This window comes from Pollicipes pollicipes, unplaced genomic scaffold (genome assembly GCF_011947565.3).
Source record: "Pollicipes pollicipes isolate AB1234 unplaced genomic scaffold, Ppol_2.1 Scaffold_4002;HRSCAF=4701_pilon_pilon_pilon, whole genome shotgun sequence".
Taxonomy (NCBI): domain Eukaryota; kingdom Metazoa; phylum Arthropoda; class Thecostraca; order Pollicipedomorpha; family Pollicipedidae; genus Pollicipes; species Pollicipes pollicipes.
The window spans coordinates 47,244,429-47,267,355 of NW_023596420.1; the positions used below are offsets into that span (position 1 = coordinate 47,244,429).

The window sequence follows — 22,927 nt, forward strand, 5'->3', positions numbered from 1 at the left end:
ACTCTATACTCATGGCGTTGTATGGAAGCATCTAAAAGTCTGGATGTTCTCCGTGTTTTAACCTGTAACCAAATTTTCAGCACCGATGAAGAAATACATATGGTTCGGCGCGAGAGTTGTCATGCTCGTTACGTCGCGGTGATATGTCGTTCCTGCTGGATAAAAGCTTAAGCGGTTATATAAGTTTCTAAAACCAGTAATTCTTCTAGTTCCTTTCTTGTTTTCGACAGTTTAACCTCATGCATCAACCGACTTGACTTTGCACTAGCAAAGGGGTTCATGCGATGCGCGCCCGCATGTGAACGCGGTCAAAAGTCAGCGCCGAAATGGTGGTCACAACCCATTTTTGTCGCCTTCCTGTGATGGATCGTTTAGTAGCCCAAGCGAGTTATAGCCTGCAACGAAGCTTCTTGCCATTGCGAGCCACATAAATCGTGTGGATAAGGTCGCCTGGTCATGGCCGCGAACTCATGCTAAAACTATCGCACCCGTGATGTTAAAGCTCATAAAGCATGCCTTTCGTTTTTTCCGTTTCCGGGGACGCAACACGGCTATTTCTGGTACAATGGTGCTGAAATTTTCGCCCGATAATTTTGGGTCTGTAACGCATTGGAAGTCGTCCAAAAATGTCGCTACCATTGGGGGTGAAGGAGAGTTTTAACAGAACATAACGGACGCGTAAGACGGAAAGGATAAGTTTTGAAAAGCGTAACGTCGCGCTCGAATATGGCTGCAAATCATGCTAAAAAATTTTAAAGCAAATTAATGCCTAAAAGCCGGATATCCATGGCCTCCTCTTATGAAACGGCACACACCCTCAATTTGTGTCGCATCGTTAGCTCAATGAGTGCCCAAAAGGACGCCACTTTATTGGGACGTTATGCTTAGAGCAACCAGGGGAGTGGGGGAGGGACCGCCCAGCGTAACCAGAACGTAACCAGGGGAAAGGGAGATTTGAACGGTGGCCAGAAATGCGTAACGTTATGTGTAGACAGCCCTTTTAAGATACCTACGGCATCATTACCTGCATGCTATCTGTTTGTGCAATGTTCCTTAGATCATTCTGATTAGGTTATTATACAGATATCCCAGATTCGAGAACTTCGTCCTCATGCAGATGCAGATGCAGGGCAGTTACAAGTAGATTCAGGCCGTCGCAGTTTGCGAAATGCCGCAGGCAGTGAATTTTAGGCTTACGACGCAGTAACATTAAACGAATGACATCGGTATGATAGATACAGATATTTAGACATTCCTTGATATAACACGTGTGCTCCATGTTCCTTTGCTAGAGCCAAAATTTAGCGGTGATGGTGTAGTGTATGGCAAGGTGGCTCTGGGGAAAGAAAGCATGCCAAGTGGATCAGTTGAATATTCTGCACCGTTCTACGCATTTAGCTTTGAAAAAGCATGCACCGCGCTTCACCTCGTTAGTCGTTGATGGCATTGGACAAACTCTATCCAACAAATCAGCTCTGCTTCTAGAAGGTAGGGGAATTCATGAATGTGGTAAGCTCCAGCTTTAGCGGCTGAAATTACCAACGCTGGTTTTACTGCGCAGCTGTTTTTGGCCCGCCCCTGGCGGACTGATGCCACGCCCGCAATTTCCATTGCAATGCGAGGTCCTGCACCAAATGTTCACTGCTCGTGTCTATCTGCCGCGCATCTCCCGTTCCGCCGAAACTCTTACGTGTGTCGCTTCCGGACTGCGGCCGGACTGATTCCGATCGACAATGAACTGCGCGCCGAAATCGCCAGCATCCGCGCGTTCTGCAGTGACCCGTGCCGTGGTGACCAGCACGGCACAACATCCTGGTGGTGAAGGGGAGGGCACGGCGACAGGGCGCGGGCAGCCTGCGGAACTGGCACCGCCGGCCGCGACCAACGACACACGCCCCTCCCCCTCCCCCTCCCGGCCGGCCCGGGTTTTCCAGCGCGGCGCCGGGCGCCGGGCGCCGGGCCGGCGGGGCCCTCAGACAACAAGCAGAAGTGGAGCGATGACGACGTGCCGCTCCCTGACTCTGCTCGGTGCGCTGGCGCTGGTCGCCGTCGCCAGCACCGCCGCTTTGCCGGCGACAACGGCGGGTCAAGATCTCCCACCGAGGGTCGACGGCGCCGGGGCGACGGGAGCGAACGCCTCCGAGGCTCAGCAAGCGGAGCAGGAGGCGATGGAGGTCAGCGGCCGCGGAGCGCCGGTCGACGAGGTCCCGGCGGAGCGTGTCGAGGAGGTCCCGGCGGAGCGTGTCGAAGAGGTCCCGGCGGATGGCGTCGTGGTGGTGCCACCGGCTCCGGTGGCGGCCGTTTCGGTGGTGAATGTAGACGGCGTGCCGGAAGCTGTCAAGATCGCCACCAGCGCGGCCCTAGCGAGCGCGGCTGGGGAAGCGGCGCCCGACGCCAGCGCCCCGGACACGGTTGCGCTGAGAGAAGAACCGGCGCAGGCCGGCGCGTCCAAGACCGACATGAAGCGGCCAGCGGCTCAGGAAGCCACAGCTGGGCAAGGCGTCGGCAATGTGACGGTCGTCATGCAGACATCGTCAGTGGACAACAGCGCCGAGCTGAATGGTAGGTCTGGTGGATCCCATAGAGCTTAAAACTGGCCGATATATCACGGTGACTTACGCCTACTAAGCCGGGGTTTTCCGCTGTCGTCCCGTGGGGGATCATGGAGAGGTAACTTGGAGTGGAGCTAATCCTTTGCTGGCAGGGCACTGATCAGTGCGACAAGCCCCCTCACGTGGCGCATCTAGTATGAAACTAATCCTTTGCTGGCAAGGTATCCATCAGCTTCACGAGCCCCCTCACAGGCCCTCATCCTTTCTGAATACGTCCGTTTGGCTGCGATAACTGTTGGCAATGCGTGATTCACTGACCACATGTCGAGCACTGTTTCTGGGAAAGCACAGGCAAAACTTGACGGTGTGCTGACGCGGGCAGGCGTTTGCAAGATGCGTCCGCAACCCACGCCATGTTTTTTCAGCCATGCCGCACTGAGTTGGCCGAGGACGGCGAAGACTTTCCGTGTGCCGGCTATTGTTCGCTCTATTTTACCCGGCTTCTGATGGCTGTCGATACCATGTCGCGATACGGAGTCCTGTCGCGCTATGCTGTGGGGCCGTAGGCAGGCTGCACCGAAGGCAGGCTTTATCTGTGTGGCGCCCTGTGAGTAGCTGAACATCGTATTATCTGCCAGTTCCGTCCCAGGCGCGGCGGCGCATCGCTGGCGTGACGTCGTGGCTTGGTGGTGGCGACACCTTCCGTCAACCATGACAGAAATGATCGAATGTCTCCGCAGCAGAGGAGCTCGTGCAGTCTGTCCGCTCAAGTCATGCCCCGATTCCAAAAACATACGGAATGGATTGCACGATGCGCGTTCCGACTAGAGCTGGCGCGGTGCCAGTGGGTATGGGCCCCATGCATTCTTCACGTCAGCCGTTACGCCCAGGGTTGCCTGGTTATTTTCGAGCCGACAGGTGCTAGCAGACTGTGCTGGCAACGCTCACGCGCACATACAGGTCGTCGTTTCACCATAGTCAATAATCCTACGTGGGTCTGAGCAGCAGCATCAGTCGCGCTAGTACAGCAGAAACCGCTGGCAGATCGCTGATGGACGGCTTTCGGCGCTCAAGTCTGGATTAATCTCGACACTGACTGATAGAACTGAACTAGAAGACAACACTAGAGCGTTTTACAGTGGTTTAAATCCGCGGATTGTGGTTGTGTCCACGAATCGGATTGGAGAACACCAGGAACGTGTCTCAGAAGTGGATGGGTACCGAATCGGATTGAAAATTACGATTTTGTATGGATGGAATGAACTTAAGTCACCCAAACTACAAAACTGTTTATTGTTCCCTCGAGTTTCACATGCAGATATTGTTGAGGAATGAACGATAGGTTCACAACAGACCTCATACCTTGCAGTGTGCAAACATGTTGCATAATTCATCCACGTATGGCAATGGCAAAATTTCAAATGAATAGATAGCAGACAGATTGGTACAACAGATTGGTACTATCTGCAACGGATTGGTACAACAAATTGGTATCAATTAACTACAAATTTGTTCTGGAGATGAGTACATAATCAACAGCCAGGATTCAGATCAGCCAAGAAATCCTATGAATGATGTTGAATGCATCCAGAAATAATGCGAACACAAATCTCTCCTTAACCACGGCAGATATTGGCTTGCATTTTCAAGGAGTCAGCTCTGGCGCTTACCGGAGCAGGCCCGCAAGCGGACCTGTTGATAACAGCTAGTAACAAAGTGTGTGGCTGATTTAGAAAGTCAAAGCTTTACTTCCTAGTAAGGTAACTAAGCGTTATAATCATAAATCCATCCGTCTAACTGAAGTATAGGCATCATTCTTCATCATGTTGTCAGCAATGTTATTTCGCGTCAGCAAGCAACGTTGCATTCATCGAGTTACGTAAATCACTTGATGCCTGCTTGATAGTAGCCAATGTATGCATCCTGCAAAAATTAACGAGCCTTACTAACTATGTGGGCACCCACAGATCGATGACAGCGAAGTGCTCAATGTTATCGATGGAAACTACTGAGTAAAAAAAGTTACGTTGGATAATTTCGCTGTGAGGTTGTGACGACAAGACTCTACCAGTGCTTTAATTCATGACATTAGAAATTAATGTAACCTGAAATGCTGCGTAATCACGCTTTGGAACAAACTTACACGTAACCAATAAACAGCTTTCGAAATTTAAACCAGGTTTGACCTATGACATTTGAAGCTAATGCGAATCCAACACGTATGTTGTCACACTTTGATTAGCAAAGCAGTCAGTTTATTTGTGCATATTTCTTGTTCCGTGATCACGTTGCTGTCATTGTGTGGGAAATCACACACTGTTCTTGTTCTTACGTCAATTTTTGTCTTTCTATATTCGTATAACTTTTCCGAGACCTTTAATTAAAATACATGTCATCCGGTCGTGCAATTTCAGTTCAGCGACAGAACTTCGGTTCGAAATTTCAACGTGCGCTAAAATGCCCCGCGCGTCCCGCCGGGCCAGTCGGACCTCATGTGTCATGCGTCCTTGAACGACCGCCGGTTCCGAGCGCGGACGCTCCAAACTCCCAATAGCTGGCGCCGAACCAACTCAAACCCAGCCACCCCGCCGCGCGTGAGATTCAGGACGGACGCTCTAACCAATAGAGCTGCCTGGCGGACTCTGGCGCAGGATTCCATCGCGTGCAGCGCTGCCTGTGCTTTAACAACAAGCATGTACGGCTGTTTGTGCGTTGCGTCCTTGGCGCTGCCGCGCTGCGATCTGCTTCCTGCGGCGCGCTCGCTCCTGTCAGCACGTCGGCGGGCCATGGACCCGGCTCCGGATCCCGGCTGAGGTCGCGATTGTGTGCTGTCAATGCCCTGCAATCCGTGCCGCAGCGCGCGCCGACACGATTGCAGGTGTGGCTCGCTTCGCTGTAGGTGAAACGGAAACGACACCAGTCCGCTTCAGGTACCGCTGGGTTCGATGCATGGGAACCGGAAACGGCGTCGGTCCACTCTGTCGTTACGCGATGCGAAACGGGATGCTGTGGCCACAGCATGATGGGTTCCATGCTGTGGTCACGTTTGTCTTGTGCAAAGTAGTATTGCATGGTCCCGTGCATGAGGGGCGTATCAGGAGTAGATCAAAGCAGTGAATGCAAGATGGATGAAAACCACGGCACGTGAAATCCGTGATGACAGTCTGGCATGCAGATAATGAAGGAAGGGTATGAAAATACGGAGCTTTGTGTCATGAGTGTCATGAACTGAGGAGGCGGTTGGGGAGAGGTCAGAAGCTTTGAGAGGAGCGGTCGGAAGGTAAATCCTTAACTCGCCGTCAAATTAGCCCACAATGTATTTCGTTGCGCAAAAATAAGTCTAGGTTGTGGTAACCCTCGCCTGGCGAGGGATTCTCAGAGGACCTAAAATTTTCCGGAATAGCTCCTGAACTCTTTTGGGCATGGCCCTGACATTTTGGGCAGCTGGTCCTACATAACTTTGCCACATGTTGTGAACATTTGAGCTCCCTGATCTTGACGGCTCATCATCTTAATCTCTTTTGAGGTCATGTTGGTAACATTTTGCTCATAAGTGGCAGATGACGCTATTTCCTCGCAGTCAGTACACCGCAAGGGAGTTTTCTAGACTTTTTCACTAAAAAGGGCATTTCTACCGTTTTAACTGTTTTTGCAAGTTAAGGTCAACGAAGGTCAATCAAGGTTAATATTTGGTGTATATGAACATGCCGGATCCTTTGATCATACTAGATCATACGGGTTAATTCTCTTAATGGCACGTATTTTGCAGGTTTGACAAAGCATCATTAACATTTTCTCACCATTGCTGAGGTTTGTTTAGCTCTTGATGTGGCCGTGTAAGCCAATGTAACAAACGCCCTCACCCGTTTGACCTGACATGACATATCACGGCTTGCGTATATTGATAGTTACTATTGTCCATAAGAAATAATTTTCCATAAGCCGCTGAACGCCATTTTTGGCACTGTCGTAGTATGCTTATTTCTTGGGATAGCGGGAGTCATTACAGTGTTTATTTGACACATGTGACATGATTTGGTGGTCAAAAATCATGTTTACTTTTGTTAAGTTGCGTCTGCCTGATGCAGTCTGTCAAGAGCCGCTTTCCATGCCGTTTTCCCGTTGCTCTAGCCTGCTTGGTTTTTGAGGTCGTGGAGGGCCTCTGAAGGTCCTTCCATGACCTCTGAGGCCCCTTCAGACGACGCGTGGAGACGTGAATGCTCACCAAAAATACCGTCAAAACGCAAGTGCACAGGCATCTGTGGCATACTCCCGTGATTCCGACTGTCCGTTCTTCCTGCGAGGGGGAGTTTTCTCTGTACGCGCTAATAATCCTGAAAAAAATCGGTTTAGCTTGGGCCCTGTAAGAGACTGGCATGCGGCATTGGTACTGTCAGTGTGACGTTCTGGCTCGCAGCGTTGCGCTCAAACAAAAGCTCAGGAGTGGCAAATTTCATATGTTCGGAATTGATTGTGGCCCAAAAGCTCTTTGTTTAATTGAAATGTCTTGCGCGTGACTGGAAAAATAACATTAGGACACTCTTGGGCATGCCCACCGTCACTTCTCTCAAACAACTGCTGAGAGACGAAATGGTTGATCGAAGTGGCTTCCAGCTCACAACGCACGCACGTGGCGTCTGAAAAATGGTGTGTATTGTGTTGTTTTCTGCAGAAAAGGTCAGCTATAATAGACAACTGGGTACGACTGGCACTGACCAATTTGTCACAGCAATGCAGTTTACTTTACGCGCTGTTGTATTTTATGTTGTGTGAGTGCTGTATCTGTATTTGCGTGTTGCATAAATACAAATATACGAATGCATTTATATTTGTATTTGTATTACAATTTATGAGTATTGTATTTGTATATGATTTCTGACTATTGTATTGTATTTATCAGTGTTGTATTTTACAAAAGTTGCCCTGACGGGATGTTTGCCAATGACCTGTTGTGTCACCCTATCGTGCGCTTAACCACAGCAGGCACATAGTTCAATGCGAAAACGTTTGAAAGAAATCCAAACCACTAACGTAACTGCATGTCTGTTACTGAAACCGCGCTTCTGCACAAGCAGTCGCGAAGTGCACCCTATCCAACGGCCTGACCCAGGCTGCAATAGATGTTCTTTAGTGAAATTGATCACATGATTGTTGCTGACAGGGTGTTGAACACATCTGGATCGGCCGAGGAGCTATTTCAGTAAATCGGCGGCGGATACTCCTATCCCCTACCCCTACCCTTCTCCTCCCGGTCTATCGACACAATTCATCTTGACTTTTAAAGATCTGAGCCGCAATTTTGAGTGCAAACAGAAGTATCTTCTCAGGCAAGAGCAATTCCTACAATTAAGAGTTAGGGCTTTTGTACTCGTGTTTAAATGACTCTGTGACACGGTGGCTTGTTCAGTAATTTACTTTCGCAGCGCTAGCACCACACAGCGGTACAAGTCTGTGGTTACCCATGGGAACCTGCGTCTTCTGTGGGGTTTAGTGCTGCTACTTGCTACTTGCGCCACCATAGGCGCTGTTCTAAAGCAAACGCTTTCCATAAATATTGGTGGGTGGAGAGTGGATGGTGGTAAAAGGACGAGAAAAATGTGATGAAGTGAATAATATGATGAAGGATAATAAATGAAGAGTACAAATAAATGAAAAGCTCCGCGCCTATCTACGCATTCACTTCAACATAGTTTACAGTGAGGCTCATCCTAATTGTTATGATATATATATATATATATATATATATATATATATATATATATATATATATACGGTGCAGTGCTCCAATCTTCACGCGTGTCACCGTACTCAGCATACTCATCAGTTGCATCTGGTGTATGCATTAATATACTAGCTTGCCGTAGTCACTGCGTATTCGTCGAGTGGAAAGCATCCAGATATAATCATGCACATGTGCTGTGCGGGCATTGCCCGGTATGTTGGCCACCATTATCACCCAGTGAAATAGTTTTTTTGCTGTAACTGTTCACTGTGTGCGCGGAACGCTCGTACTTGCATGGACTGATCACCATTCCCCAACGGTTTTGGGGGCATATGAGTCTTGTCCTGATCTTTCACGGATATCATGACCGCCGAAGTAAGGAACTACCTCTGTTTCGTAAGCGCCGTCTCGCCGTCTGACCTCTTCCCTCGCTTTGCTGCAGCGCGTCGGATGCCGGTGGCAGCGCCCGTCTGCGCCGCCATCTTGGATCGCCTGGCCTACGACTCGTTCCGGCGACAGCACCACGCGTCGTGGACGATGTGCCGCTGCCTGAACCGAGCGCAGGCCGTCTGTCGACCGGAGACCCAGTACCCGACCGTGAGGCCCGGCTCAGCCTCGGCCGTGCTGGGCCTCGAGCACGCGGGCGCCGTCTCCTCGGCGCAGGCCCAGGCGGAAGCCGCCGCTAACCTGTTCGCCATGCGTCACTCGTGCGGACAGCAGGTGCAGGCCGGCCGCATCTGCTTCTTCAGCATCTGGCGCGGCCAGCCGACCTGCGACTGCGCTGAGCGACTGGCGCTGCAGGCCCTGGAGGCCGGGGTCGTAACCCGGCGCGCCCGGCCGGCGGCGGGGGCGCAGAACTCGCCAGGAGAGACGCAGGAGGCCGTGCCGCCGCTGGAGACGCAGCGGGAGGCTGAACACGCCGCCCCACCCGTGCAGGCCCGCAATTTCAACGACGTCCAGGAGTTCATGCGCTTCTGAGAATTCCTCTCTGCATAGCGAGTATCATGCAGCTGCCTGAGACCAGTGTCTTGAGCTGTGTCTGAAATAGTCTAGTGCCTGAAATGGCCGCGAGAGATTCTTCGCATATCTGGATATCTATACCACTTATTCCGTTGGAATTGTGCTCACGACAGAGCCTATAAGCGGCGCGAGATCAGCGAGCCCGAACTGGCGCAATCGGAACGCCTGAAGGCATTGGCAGCAGCGGGCGGGGCGTTCTCCGCTGTGGAGGTTTTCGCATGACGTGACCCGATCGCCCGAAGCGGCGGGTCCTTGCGTCATCACGGGCACAGGGCTGCCGAACAAGAGACACCAACCGAGTCGTGGGAGTTGTTTTCAAGAGCTGTTTTCATGTAGCAGGCCGTGTTTTGACTGTGCGCGTATGGTTCCAGAAAGGCGCAACCAAGTTAAGTGTGAAATATATTTTTAGAAATGTGTCCTCGGAAGGTCAAAAGCCGTATTTGAAAGCGCGTTTGGTCCACTGTTATCTGATGTTTTCAAATCAAGTGCACGATTCCTATAATTCAAAATGTTCATCTAGATCACATAGCTGGGTTCCAACTACGTTCCACAGAAGACCATCTTCAACCAAGTTAGTTTCACAGATGCGCTTTTTGTCAAACAGCATAATAGTCCATATAGCTCACCCCGATCGAAGCAGACAGCCGCAAACCATCACTAAGACACCCAATTCGTCACAACCACACTGAGAGCGGCGTGATGCGCTCGAGATTAACACAGGTGTGAAGGCTCGCGCCCATATTTACAACGCCTCCAGCGCGGAGAGTTCAGGCGCTCGTTGCGGTAGAAGGCTGTACGCGCTATTTTGTAGAAGCGACACTGAGCAGCCCATGTAGCTACGCACAGCTTATAGTGAATGCCGTGCAGGCATTGTGAAGTTTGTGAGAAATACTGGTGGCAGTTTGTGGCAAGTGCTTTCGGTTTGTTCAAGGCGTTATTGCTAGTGTTGCGGATGGTTTGCACAGCTGTGACCATGCATTGTGGATTTGAAAATAAATATCGCCTTTTAGCAATGTTTTGCTTCCCATAATATCGATGCCCATTGTGATGGCTTTTCGAACAGTTATTTGGCCGATTCTTTTAGTTTTTTTCTTAAGAGTCAGTTTCGCGAACTGGGACTATCCCTTAAAGCATTATGCTGGAGAGTACATTAGAACCCGGTTTGTCGCAATGCCACGCTCAGCATGCTCCGCTGTCACCATGTGCGCGCCTCATCAACAGTAAAAGAAAAGCTGGGCAAGTAGCAAAAGTACGTAAAGGCACACGCTTCATACGAATTCTGTGCGTAAGGCCCGGTGAGGACACCTGACACACCGGGCCTGAAAGTGCATCCAAGGGACGAACAGGGACGTGCAGGGACGAACAGCGTACAGAAACGTGGGGGAGAGACCACGCAATGCATGCATGAATACCCAGCGCCGTTGATGCACCACTCAGAAGGTTTTGCAGCGCCCTGAACACTTAAAAAAACGCGTGCACATTAGAGTCGCAGTTTTTCCGGCTTCAGCCCCGCCCTGGCTGCAGATAAACCGGCCCAGCTCCGGCTCCAGAAACGACATCCAAACCACTAGGTACCGTAGAGGCACGGAAGAATGTAAAACAAGCATGGCATAATACTGTACAAAGTTTTCTTACATGTTAGGCCAGTCGATCTAGCAAATGTACTCCTTTGTTTCAAATGCGATCAGAAAATGTCAAGTTATAAAGAAATGATACTTTCACGCCTATTGGTATAAAACGCAGGCCATCAGGGTACAAAAAACTAAGACAAACTTCCGAGAACGATGGCTCTTCTTAGTCTGAAATGCAACTTGCTAATTTAGATGTTTTCTTACTACAAATTGCAATTCAAGTACTGATGTAGGCCGTGATACATTCTACTCACAATGGCACACAACAGTTACTGGAAAAAAGAGGGAAATGAGCCCACACCAAAGCTTTTGGGTTAGGGTTGCCCTGTATCCTAGGGGCTTTCACGGATCGGGTGAACCTACGTGTACCCGGTTTGAACAGGTAACGGGCCGGGTTTGCTACCGATCTTCGGAAAATTCCGTGTATGGGTGTGGGCAAACAAATCAAACTATTGCCAGGTGCCAGGGATGTCAAATTTGTAAATGGGGGGGGGGGGGAGGGGGCTGAGCCCGGGGCCTAACCTCTTCCCACTTTTTGTCATAAGATTTAGCTCACTTTGTGTTGACATGTGAAAGTTTATCATGTAAACTGCTATATCATTAAATAAATCGGTTTTGATTTAAGCTGCACAACACTTCTGCAGGGACGGATCCAGGGGGCGGGGATGGGCACTGGAGGTGCGTGCCCATCACTATTCTCTCCAAAGGGATTGGTCTACATTTTAGGTTACTGAAGCAGGTATCAGACATGATTAAAGAACCTCATTTGCAACTACTGGATACTTTTAAGTGGCAAAAACTACTCTGGACAACGCAGTGTTTCTGCGCATCAGACATACTCCTCAACACGTCATTGTTTGAGTACCTCGTCGTAACTTCCACATTGACTGAGAGCCAATTGTCAATAAAAAGAGGGCCAAAAGCCAATATCTGCCAATTGGCGGCCGTTATGTTTTGAAATTGTGCTTACGAACGTCAAACGTGAACGGCTCGACAATTCATATTTTATTGGCCTTGATCGCCTGTGGCCAATGAAATGGCAAGATTTGAGTGACGTTTTACCGTAATGGATGGCCGAGCGACCTTGAAAAAAGCCTCTCCGACAACGGCTTCATATCTTCGTGAGCGGGTAGCTTAGCAACTAGAGGGATTTAGCTCTTAAGAAGGGTAGGGTTGTGCACTGCACCGAATGATCCTTAAGATGGCTATTTCAATTAAAAACCACATACAAATGTGAAACACTTCTTTTAATGGATTTTTATTCCCGTACGAAGTTTAGGGTCAAGCAACTGGGACAAATTACAGAGTCTACTCCAATCTTATTTGTCGACCTCGGATTTAAGTTGCAAAGCCTTCTGTGTATAATGCTGTTGCTGTATTTGAGCTGCGTGAATTTTTGTGTGGATCTCAAGTGGCGTACGAAAATTTTTGTCTGAATTTGACGCATCACTTTTTTAGTTGACTATGCCATGGCATCAATAATTGCAACCAACAGCATAACCTTTATCAAAATTACTCAACAAAACTCAGCTGTGTGCAACAGCTCATAATCACCGATTCACGTAGGCCGGTAGTCGTGTGGGATTGCAGCTAAAGCAACTGTTTCAAGTCAGTACAAAGAAATATGTCGTAAACATAGCGGCGAGGATGTCTTTGTCGTAACAGTGGGGTAGAAAATGCACGTGCTATTTAAAGGACCACCGCATGCATGCTTAATATTCCATTCTTGTTGCGGTGCCAGGAGTGAGCGTGAATTTTTGTTGTGTGGATGTGGTCTATGCAAAACTATGCACGTTATGTAGCCATTTTGCTATCATGTGGGCCAGTTTTTCATCAGCATAACTAGGTGATAAATGACCAGTCTATGAAACAGAATTGATTTAAATGCGTAAGATTGCGCGCTATTTAATGGCGTCATTGTCTACTGCGCACAGTGAACGGTTTAGGTTCCTGAAATGGTGGAAGAATGTAGCCACAGACCTATTTTAAAACACCTTGGTTGCGCGATGCCAAAAAAAACCATAGTTTCGCTTAGTATTGTTGCGAAATCGTAAGGCTGTCAAAATAATGTTACTATCCCCATAAATCGTGTCATGCATTTATCTGAGTTTAAGCGCGACTCCCTGTTATATCACAGGTGATATCTTTTGACAAAAATGGTTGGTGAAGAGGTAAGCTACAGACATCGCTTTTCTACGAGCCCGTTGGATGCAATGCATAAAATGTTCGCAAAAAGAGCCTGTGTTGCCGTACAGAGACACCAACCGTCGTATCGAAGCCCGACTTCTGTAGAGTGATTAAGTTGTACTGACCGCATTCGTGATATGGCGAAACGTGCAGTGGTAGGTCCGCCTTCCAGAATAAGTGTTCATATATGGCTCACCGGCGAGAGCCATTTAGCCGTTGGCTTGATGGCATCGGCCTGGCTACAGGATAGCCGACAGTCGTGTAGCCGCATGCCAAGGTAAGTGTTCTTTCTTGCAATTTGGATATGGGACCGAGGCAAAATGGATCTGTTGAAGGTGTTTTACATCAGCGGAATGGTGGGTTAAGCGTGCTAGCGATAAACTGTACTCAACACGGAATCTGATGAAAAATCTATACTCGGAAGATTTTCATTTCCGTATAGTTCCTCGTTTTGTAAGTGAACTGGAACCGTAGTCTGTACTACTAGTGCGACGCCAAACAAAAAATCGTTCTCCAATTTTGTTGCATTACGAGATCTTACAAAAAAAAGACCAGTGTCGTCAATATCACGCTTAGTTGCGGGAAAAAGACGTCTTGGCTTACATGTGACGACAGACAGTCAAGGTTAGAATAGTTTAGTCCATGTCTAAAGTTACCTCCCAATTGGAGACTTAACATTGAGGCTGATGCATTAAGTTACCCATTGTGCCCTTCACAGCGACAACATTGCGATTGAGGATTGCAGAAGATTGCCTTTGGGAAATGGTAAGCCCTTTCCCACGTTTTTATAATACTTCAACCCAAAATATTTGGGAGGGGAGGGGGCTGAAACTAACACTGGCGGGTTGTCAGCATTGCGCGAGGTCAGGGCTTTCACAAACGAATACAAATCGACACCCATACTGGGTGTGCATGCCAGACGACGAAAGCACAGTTGTGCTTGTACATATCAAATACTGTATCAAGAACTGAAAAGCTACATGTAACAGCGTAACACTTGCAAAAACAGGCGTATCAAAGAAATCGAACCATACGCATTTTAGCTAAATATTTTGGTTTATTCAACCAAATGTGTTCACATCACGCCAGGAGGTTGGGTCAAGTTGAACTGCCGTCTGAGTGCGTGGTAATGTCAGCTAAAACTTGTCTGTTGGGAATGGAGCTATTTGGTCGTCAGGCCAAACCAGGTATCATATGCAGGTTTTATCAATCAAAGTGTAACTGGCACGGCGCGGTAATGATCATGACATTTATTTTAATTTACATCGGCAGCGGTTTTTATTGCGTGCCATTTCCAAGCGGCGCATTTGCGAACTTTACACATGAGCGTTCTATGCCTTGAACGTACATTTGCGTAGCCATAATCTGGAAAGGAAAGGATATCGACCATGGCACATCAGGTTGCAAAGGTTTTGTTTTTGGTGACTTGACCTAACCCAAAGTCACTATGTTCTGCAAGGGCTAGGATGTTGACTATGACACATCGATTGATGAATGTTTTGTGCCGATCGGTTCCATAGGCTCGGAGTATGAGGTTGCCTGTGAAACTATCTTTCCGGTTTTTTTTAAAGATTTTGGCGATCTTTGACCCGATTCAAGGTTACCATGTTTTGGACCGGATGGGTTATCGGTCATGGCGCATTGATTGGTAGAGGCTTCGTCACGATCAGTCTCGTAAGCTCGGAGCTTAGGGCTGTCGGTAAATAATTTCGGGTAGTATTGACCGTTTTTGGAGACCTTTGGCTTGACTCCAGGTCACCATATTCTGGAAGCTGAAGTTTACCGGCCATTGCATATCGATTTGCCAAGGTTTTGTGCCGATCATTTCCATAGGCTCGAAGCATGTGGTTGTTTGCGAACAAAATTGTTACGGTATTTTGAATTTTTGCTAACGTTTGACGTGGCCCAAGGTTACTGGGTCCTGGAACGGATGAAATGTCGACCAAGTGGCATCGAATGGTGAAGGTTTGGTGTTGATCGGTGCCATAGACTCGGAGCATCTGGTTGTCAACAGTTTTTGCTAGCCGTTTGCCACCTCACTGCATTCCAAACCAGCAGATTGAATAGGCTCAACTAGGCATATTTGTTTCCAGGTTGCTAGATACTTTTTTCCTAGAGTTCTGTAGATATGTGGTGGCATCTTGCGGTTTAGAACTTGACCAAGTTCGCTCGAGCCTCGGCGGACAGGACGTACTGTGGAGCTGGGATCTTGTTTTTTTGTGGCAAATTCAAGATGGTGGTCGGTAAAACAATTGTCGGGTTCTGCATGCATTCCGTTCCTCCTGCCCTGCTCCAGCTCCGGAAAATGGTGTCCATCCGCCGCGTTGAATACGATATTGATGTGCCCCCAACTAGGTGGCTACCCTGTGCCGCCTTGCAGCTAATGGAGAGGTATCTGGAATACAGAGTCGCTGAGCAAATAGTAAGGTACTTGCTTGGCAGGCGCGCAGCCAGGGCCTTGGCAAGGGGGGGGGGCACAGTTGAGCAAATGCCCCCAGCTAGTGAAAGCTCCCCCTCACAAAATTCGCCAGGTATGTGTCGTTTGTTGATGAGGGCATGCTTTTCGTTAATAATTTTTTCCGTTTTGTTGCTTTTGTAACCGCAACAGGAGCCAGAAGCTACCGCCAAGTAAATTTTGCCTGTAGCCTGTAGTCAATTAACTGAAGAAATCGCGCATTTAACGACTGCATGAAGTAAGTCGCCGGCGCTCTTCATTTCACAATGTTCCAGTGGACTCTTTCTAAACCAAAATAACTCAAAAATTTCGTTAAAATTTTCAGCTGGGTTAGTCAGAGATATTAGGGATCCCACGAATAAAAAATGTTGATCGAAATGGGTCAATAATTTGTATTAGTATGGCCACGCCATGTTTGCCTGGAAATGTTCAACATTCAGCCAGAATCGATTAGTGATACAAATAACGCAACGAGTTTCACACATGCGCGATCGCAAATTTAGAACTAAAAAGCTCAACGCCAGACTCTGCAGTCTCCATTGGCCGCGCAGCGACGGCCCCGCGGCTAACACTAAGCCGTTGCTAGCAGATGACAAAAAGCGATGACACACCTGAAAGGAGTACGTTCTGACGCTTCAGAATATCAAATCGTACATTTGCAAGTTAGCCCGGGCGCAAATTTCGCCGGCGTGATTTTAGGATTGATGGTAAAAACGAATTGGCTTTTACAACAACGCAAAGCGATGCTGGAATCTGGTGGTAGAACTGGAGGAGTAAAGGAAGAAAATTGAATTTTTCGTGCGGCTGTAACTGCTAATCTGCCTGGAAGAGAGCCTCGAGATTGTAACATCCGCCTAGTCTTATATTTGAATGGCATGAATTTATTTCGAAAGATATCAGAAATCATTACTTCACGGCGGTCGTTCTCGCGTGCCCGCCGTCTGGTGTTATGTGGAGTGGCCACAGCCGTTCGGCTTTACGGGAAGTGCAGCCCAGACCATTATTGTTCCTGCTCCCGATGTTTCAGGCGCGCAGGCTGAAACCTTCTGATGTAATTTGTTTCACTAATCGATTCTGCAAAACAATGTACGCTCCAAGACAAACGTGGTACGACATTGTTCGTTTCTGAACTCATTCCGATCCACTCTTTTCAATACTAATGTGCCCACTTTTTCTTTCCGGGTAAGGGCCCCTCGAGCTGAACAACAATAGGCACATGTTCCCAGTCAAGGACTGAATGCCCTTCGGGTTGTCTTCCGGCTGCCATTTTGGTGACACGGGGATAAATCCCCTGGTCGATCCAGAGCATCGTAAAGGGATGCTCTTTGATACTCTATATTTTATTGTTTGTACTCTTATATGGATATTATATTGGTTTCCACCCAGATGCGGGATGCCTTCTGAAAACCATCCAGTTGGCCCCAGATCGGCGCGGAAACCCTCAGTGACGTAACAACATTCCTGATCGCCGCAGATAGTTCAAGAATTGGGCCATAGACTTAAGCCCGGTTTAACCAGACCACAGCGGAATGTGTTGGACAGCCCACCGTTCGGTATTGGAAATCCCGACTGGAACAGGCCCCTTCCATTATCTTCATGTAAGCGCTCTTCATAAGTTCGCATGTTTCCTTGCATTGTCGGAGGGTCCCGACCAACGTAAGAGGTTCTCTATCGTTTGGGGTCCCACCCCGTCCCTGTTAAGCAAATGTCCTCCTGATCGACCCGAGGCCCCTCGTGGACACAGAACAGTGGTCGGCACAAGGTCCCTGACCGATACAGGAGCAGGGCATTGCTACAGGGGCCCGAACCCATGCAAATCGCGGTCTCGGCCTTGCTCTGCTTGGGAAACGGGCCCCAGGAGCTCAGACCGACACGTAGCCGACTGTTCGGTGTAGAGGGGCGCTCTGTCTCAGGTCTTTCCTACCGGTACAAGAGGCCCTCTAACTGACATTTGAGATCACAGCCCTACGTGTCTTTAACGTGACGTGCAGCCAGCCCTTCGGGCCCTTCTGCCTTCCAATTGGGTCTCTAATCCTTCGTCCAAAGGGACCCTTGGGACCCTCTTCAGGCCCCCTCAAACACCGCTCCCGGCCGACTCGGGGATACTCACCACCACAGGACCCCTGTAAGGCACTGTGGCCGCTGAGGGACACAGGAGCTCCTCAGTGCGTCAGGGACCCGAGCGTTGCAGATCACGAGACCAAGCCCCGTTCCCGTTTGGGCGTTGGGTCCCACGAGTCTAAACGGATATGGAGCCGAGTATTTGGTTCCGTGTTGAGATTCTGTATAACAGGGAAAGAGGACCATGCCATGCATTTGCTACGAATCGTGCCATATGTTTGGCTTAATGTTTGATTCGAGTCAATGCGTTACAAGTTACGCGATGAAATCGAAAATGCAGCGGTGATGAGAACACGTTGAGAGGCAGAGAAAGGCCTTCAAAGATTAACAAAACAGTTTTTTTCGCGTTGGTCAAGTTGAGATGTGAGCGCAGCACGACTCTGGGAAGTCATAGCGGCCGGCGGCAGCTGGTTCCAGGACGAGGCCGCATGGTTACGCTGAGACAATACTTTACCCGACATAAAAAGCCGAACGGCAGGCGGCCCCAAAGCGCCGACCACCGCCGACCTCGTGATACACTCACTCACAGCGGTCCGAGAGGTGAACAGCGACCGGACCGCCACCGGGGCACGGGGTCATTCAGAGCTCTGAAGATGCCAATGTGGTCGCGGCGTGCAACAAGGTCACTGATTCCGCACTAGCCCAGCGTCCTTACGACCGGTGAAATACGATCTCAACTCCACGCCCCCGAGACAACCCTGGCCGAGAAATTGGTGACCTGGCACCCGGCCAAGATAGCAGGCGACGGCTCGGTGGCCCTGACCGAACCCTAATAAGAGGGCTCCAATAAAAGCCATCGGACAGATATTTCAGGTCACGGTACTATGGTTGGAGAGCCGGGTCCGATTCCAATTGAGCCTTTGATTTTTGGCCCCGAGAAGCCCTGCGGGCCTCTCTTCGGATTCTCGAAAACATGGCTCGTGACGATTCGAATCACCCGCCGACATGGCTCGGACGATTCGGATTCCCTGTTATGTTCTGATGACTCCTGACCAACACCCTCATGGTTTCAGCGACACCAACTAACGCAAATCGCAGGCTCCACCTTGCTCGTGCTTGGAAAATGGGCCGCCAGGGCTCAGACCGACACGTAGCAGACCGTTGGCGTTGGTGGTCGCCGTCTGAAATATAGGTCCGCACCCGAAGGGGTTCCCAATCGATGCAAGAGGACCTCCGACCGGCATCTGACGTCACGGCCTTACGGGTGGGAGGCCTTCGGGCCTCCAATCGAGGGGACAACAGGCCTTCCAATCGGGCTTTTGATCTTTGGTTGCGAGGGGTCTTCGACCCCGCTTCGGACCTTGACAAACAAATCCTGTGACCGGCTCGGGGCCACTAGCCGACACATGACCCCTTGCAGGCACTGTGGGTCCTTGACCGACACAGGGGCCCGAACCATTGAGGGACCCGGGCCAATACAAACCGTTGCGCCCGGCCTTACCTTTGCTTGGGAAATGGGCCTACAGGGTTCAGACTGACAGGAAGTCAATTGTTCGGTGTTCGTGGCCTCTGGCCGGCTGAGACACTCGCAGTCCCTCAACAGGCTCTCAAACGGTGCCAGGGACCTTTCACTGATATTTCATGTCACGACCCTACGGGCTGTGATTCCCTCTGCAATCTGCAGTCAGTCCTTGGGGTCCTTGTGCCGTCCAACCGAGCCCTTGATCATTGGTTCCGGTGGGCCGGGCACGACTCTCTTCGGGCCTTATTGAACACTGTCCTTGGTCGGCTCGGCGCCCATTGCGAACCCAGGACTCTCTGTTGGCAACGTGGGCCCATAGCAGATATAGGGGACCGACCAATGTAAATCAATGGCCCCGGCTTTGCAGCTGATTGGGAAGTGAGCCCTCATGCCCATACCGACATGGAGCTGACTGTGCGGTGGTGCCTGACTGGGATATAGGCCCATATCGATTCAGGTGGTGCCTGCTAGGCGCAAAAGCGTTCTGACTGTCATTTGAGGGTCTGTCCCCGCCGAGTGCCCTTAATCCCACCAATGAGGCCCTTCATCGTCGGTCGTAGACCCCTACCTCTGACCGACTCGGGGGCCCCTTGCCAACACAGGGCCCCTGTTAGGCGTTGTGGGTTTCTGACAGACGTTGGAGTCCCGACCAATGTAAATCGTTCGCTCCTGTTTTGTTCCTGCTTGGAGAACGGGCCCTCAGGCCCATGCAGAAACGGAGCCGACTGTGTGCTATTGATTTGTGCCTGACCGACATATAGGCCCTGATTGATGCAGGGGGAAGGGGCAATGATCAGCGCGCAGAGCCCCCTGGATGGCATTAGAGTGCCTGGCCCTGCGGGTTGGGCCCCTGAATACGCCTTCGGGCTCTTCGGACGCTCAAATTGCAGCTTTTCGTAAGTCCCGAGGGCCTGAAGGGCCTTTCAGAGCCTAGGGGATTCACGTGCCCACTGTGCCCCTCCTACCCGCGCGGTTGGTGACTAGCGGGAACCATAGACGAGAGCGCTGGGGGGGGGGGGGGGATGAGGCTAATCCCGTAAACTTTCTGAAAGTGTGAATATTTGCCACGCCGGATTGACAAGGAAAATAAGAAAATCTTCTTCCCGCTTCCTGCCCACTGGGGAATTCAATCACGTTTAGCACCATTTGGGGGACCACCGAGGACAAAACTGTCCCTTACGCGTCATTTTTGTTTTCTCGGAGCCTGAAAATCGGTTATCTACAATACGTCCGTCAAGCTGGCACCACATTCGCATTCAGATTCAGGCCCATATTCGGGACTCAGCAGACCCCTCAAATTGGCCTGAAACTTTCGTTCTCGAATGCACCATTTGTGCATGCAGCATACACTCGCATTTAGTAGTATCACAATCACATGATTTGGTAGCAATTTGGCAGCATTTCTGGTGAATCCCAGTCAACTAGAACTCCCAAATTTATCTTGATGTGTCTCCTCACCAAAAACCTCTATCGACTTAGGGACAAATATACGCGGCCCAACCAATGCCATCCGAATTTTGCAGTCTGTACACAGGAGTAAATTGCGGCCACACCGGTTATTTTCCTGAAGAAGACCGGGTTTCCGTAATTGGTGCTCGTATTATGTAGTTAGGTAGGTAATTTGCTTTTGCACCTGTTACCACTGGTGTCGCCCCCTTACAGACTGAGCCATGCCATGTGTCAGTATTTGTAGGTCGGAGGTTGATCTGGTTTTTGTTGCCTATCGAGCCCCGCATCATTTGTCTAGGTGCATCAAATTATGCACCTTCATAGCTGTCACCTTCCGCTATGATTTTGTCTCTCTTTGTGTTGGATTCCCTGCTTATCACTAAAATTATTGGGCCCTGCTGTCTACAAAGCTAGGAAAGAGACAAATGGGCCCCTATTTCATCTAAATTACTTGGTTACATGCAATGTGTACTGACCCATTTCTGACAGCACCCTACACTATTTGAACCATGCCTTATTATTGTAATCTAGTCCTAGACTCAGTTTGTTAATACATTAGCCAATGTAGCCATTGAATGTGCATCTATATTGGCCAAGCATGGTGCCTTGTACAAATTGCACAGAATTATGCAGTTTTGGCATCAGCTCCCACTTAAGTATCAAATGGAGCTATTCAACATGTTGGTGATGAGTATGCCCTACTGTTATGCTATCAATATTTTGTTTGGAATACATTTGTGGCATAAATAAATAAGATGTGATCTCTAAACCACAGTGTTTGTGAGATGCAAAATAGCCTTTAGCAGCCTCCAAATAAGCCACACTGGCAGTTAATTTCTTAAATGCATATACAGGCATGTAACAGCACATTTTGGTGGTTTCTTTTGTTTCAAACAGGTCTGCAGCAGAGGTTTGATCTACTGGATGCCGCAGCAGAGATGGGTAGTCCAGTCCAGCACTGGGACAAGCCTCTTACTACTGATGAGATACGCCAAAGAGCAAGCAGCTGGAATCTTGCAGCAGATGCTGGTCTGCTTGCTACTCTCCAGAGCTTCTCTGAGGTTCATATTTGTGGTCCTTGATCTAGGGTACAGATTCTGTGAAAGTGTTTAGTTATCTGCATCCACATATATCTTATGCAGAGTCACATGCAAGACTTTCTCCATGTGATTGTCCCAACAAAAGCACATGCAAAGGATTGTCAGTGGGGCCTAGTTCCCCCACCCCACAGTGTTTGGAAGTTGTGATGCACTTTTGTCCAATTAGGAACCACCTCACACAGGAATCCAAAAAGAGCATCATCAATCCCAAATAATGCAGTGCCTCCACCTCCTCCAGGCCCAGGTGAATAGGTGACAGTTAATCCAGAATGAAGAGAAAACCTTAACTAAGATAGGTGTTTTTAGTCCAGTAGGATGTCTGAATACCAGCCAAAGCTATGTCCCAAGCCTGAACAGAGAGGTTCCATGCTAAAGAAGGAGCATGAAGCAGAAGCATGGTGTCCCTAGCTTTGGTAAAGGCTGGGACACCATCCCGTTGTTTTGGCTGAGGGATGCCCCTGGCTGATGTAAAGGAGCACCTGTAACCTCAAAGTGGGTATCGCCCCCCAAGTTGAGGTGCAGGTGCTTCCGAAACCCTCTTGAGAGATATCTTCAGGGTTCATTTTGAGCAGCACATTACAAGCCAAAGTAGAGGCATGCACAAAGTACCACCAGATCGGAGGTTCCAAGCCTAAGGGCATGATCCTTGAACTCTAGTAGAGGCATGCCTCCATATTCAGGTAGTTGTATGCTTGTAAGTGTAGGCAGAGAAGCACCAGATATGATTGGTAAATGTTTTTCCCATAATCCAGGGAGTATATGTCATTGTATTATTTACAGCATTCCAATATACTATTGATGTGGTTACACACAACTTAGTGAGCTCATGCATCTCGTAATGTTTAGCAGACTCTTGTTATGTTAACTTGCTTTGGAATGTCAGTTAAATGTCCAAGGTAAGCCCAAGGGCTAGGATCCAGATTATGGATCTAGCTATGGGGTTTGCTTGGGGAGAGAGGGGGTAACTGCTCCTGGGTAACTGCTCCTGCATCCTTGGAATGTGTACAGGAGTGAGGTAACTGATTGTGCACCCATCCCGAGGCAAGTGCGGGAGCAGTTACCCACTACATGATGGTCTAAGGGCTGCTCATGCTTTCTCTAACAAACATGTTCTTTGTTGTCTCTTTGTCCAGTAAGTGTTGTCATGATTTAGCATTGGTAGTTTGTTTGTCAGTAGCAGTCCCCTTCCAGTTGGAGTCCAGGGCTATCACTGTCATCACTCACTGAG

The 22,927-nt window shown here is 49.3% G+C and overlaps 1 protein-coding gene across 1 annotated transcript; it reads left to right on the plus strand.

Moving 5' to 3' along the window:
• Nucleotides 1–1,990: 1,990 nt before the first annotated feature.
• Nucleotides 1,991–10,303, plus strand: LOC119093676 (uncharacterized). The gene is made up of 2 exons (XM_037216676.1): nucleotides 1,991–2,562; nucleotides 8,717–10,303. Exons 1-2 carry the CDS (start codon nucleotides 1,998–2,000, stop codon nucleotides 9,250–9,252), a joined length of 1,101 nt encoding a protein of 366 aa, XP_037072571.1. The 5' UTR covers nucleotides 1,991–1,997; the 3' UTR covers nucleotides 9,253–10,303.
• Nucleotides 10,304–22,927: the final 12,624 nt, after the last annotated feature.

Excerpts from the sequence above, each read along its gene's own strand:
- LOC119093676 (XM_037216676.1), top strand. The coding sequence starts at position 1,998 with ATGACGACGTGCCGCTCCCTGACTCTGCTCGGTGCGCTGGCGCTGGTC. Across the intron at positions 2,563-8,716 it reads CAACAGCGCCGAGCTGAATG|CGCGTCGGATGCCGGTGGCA; the intron begins GTAGGTCTGGTG and ends GCTTTGCTGCAG.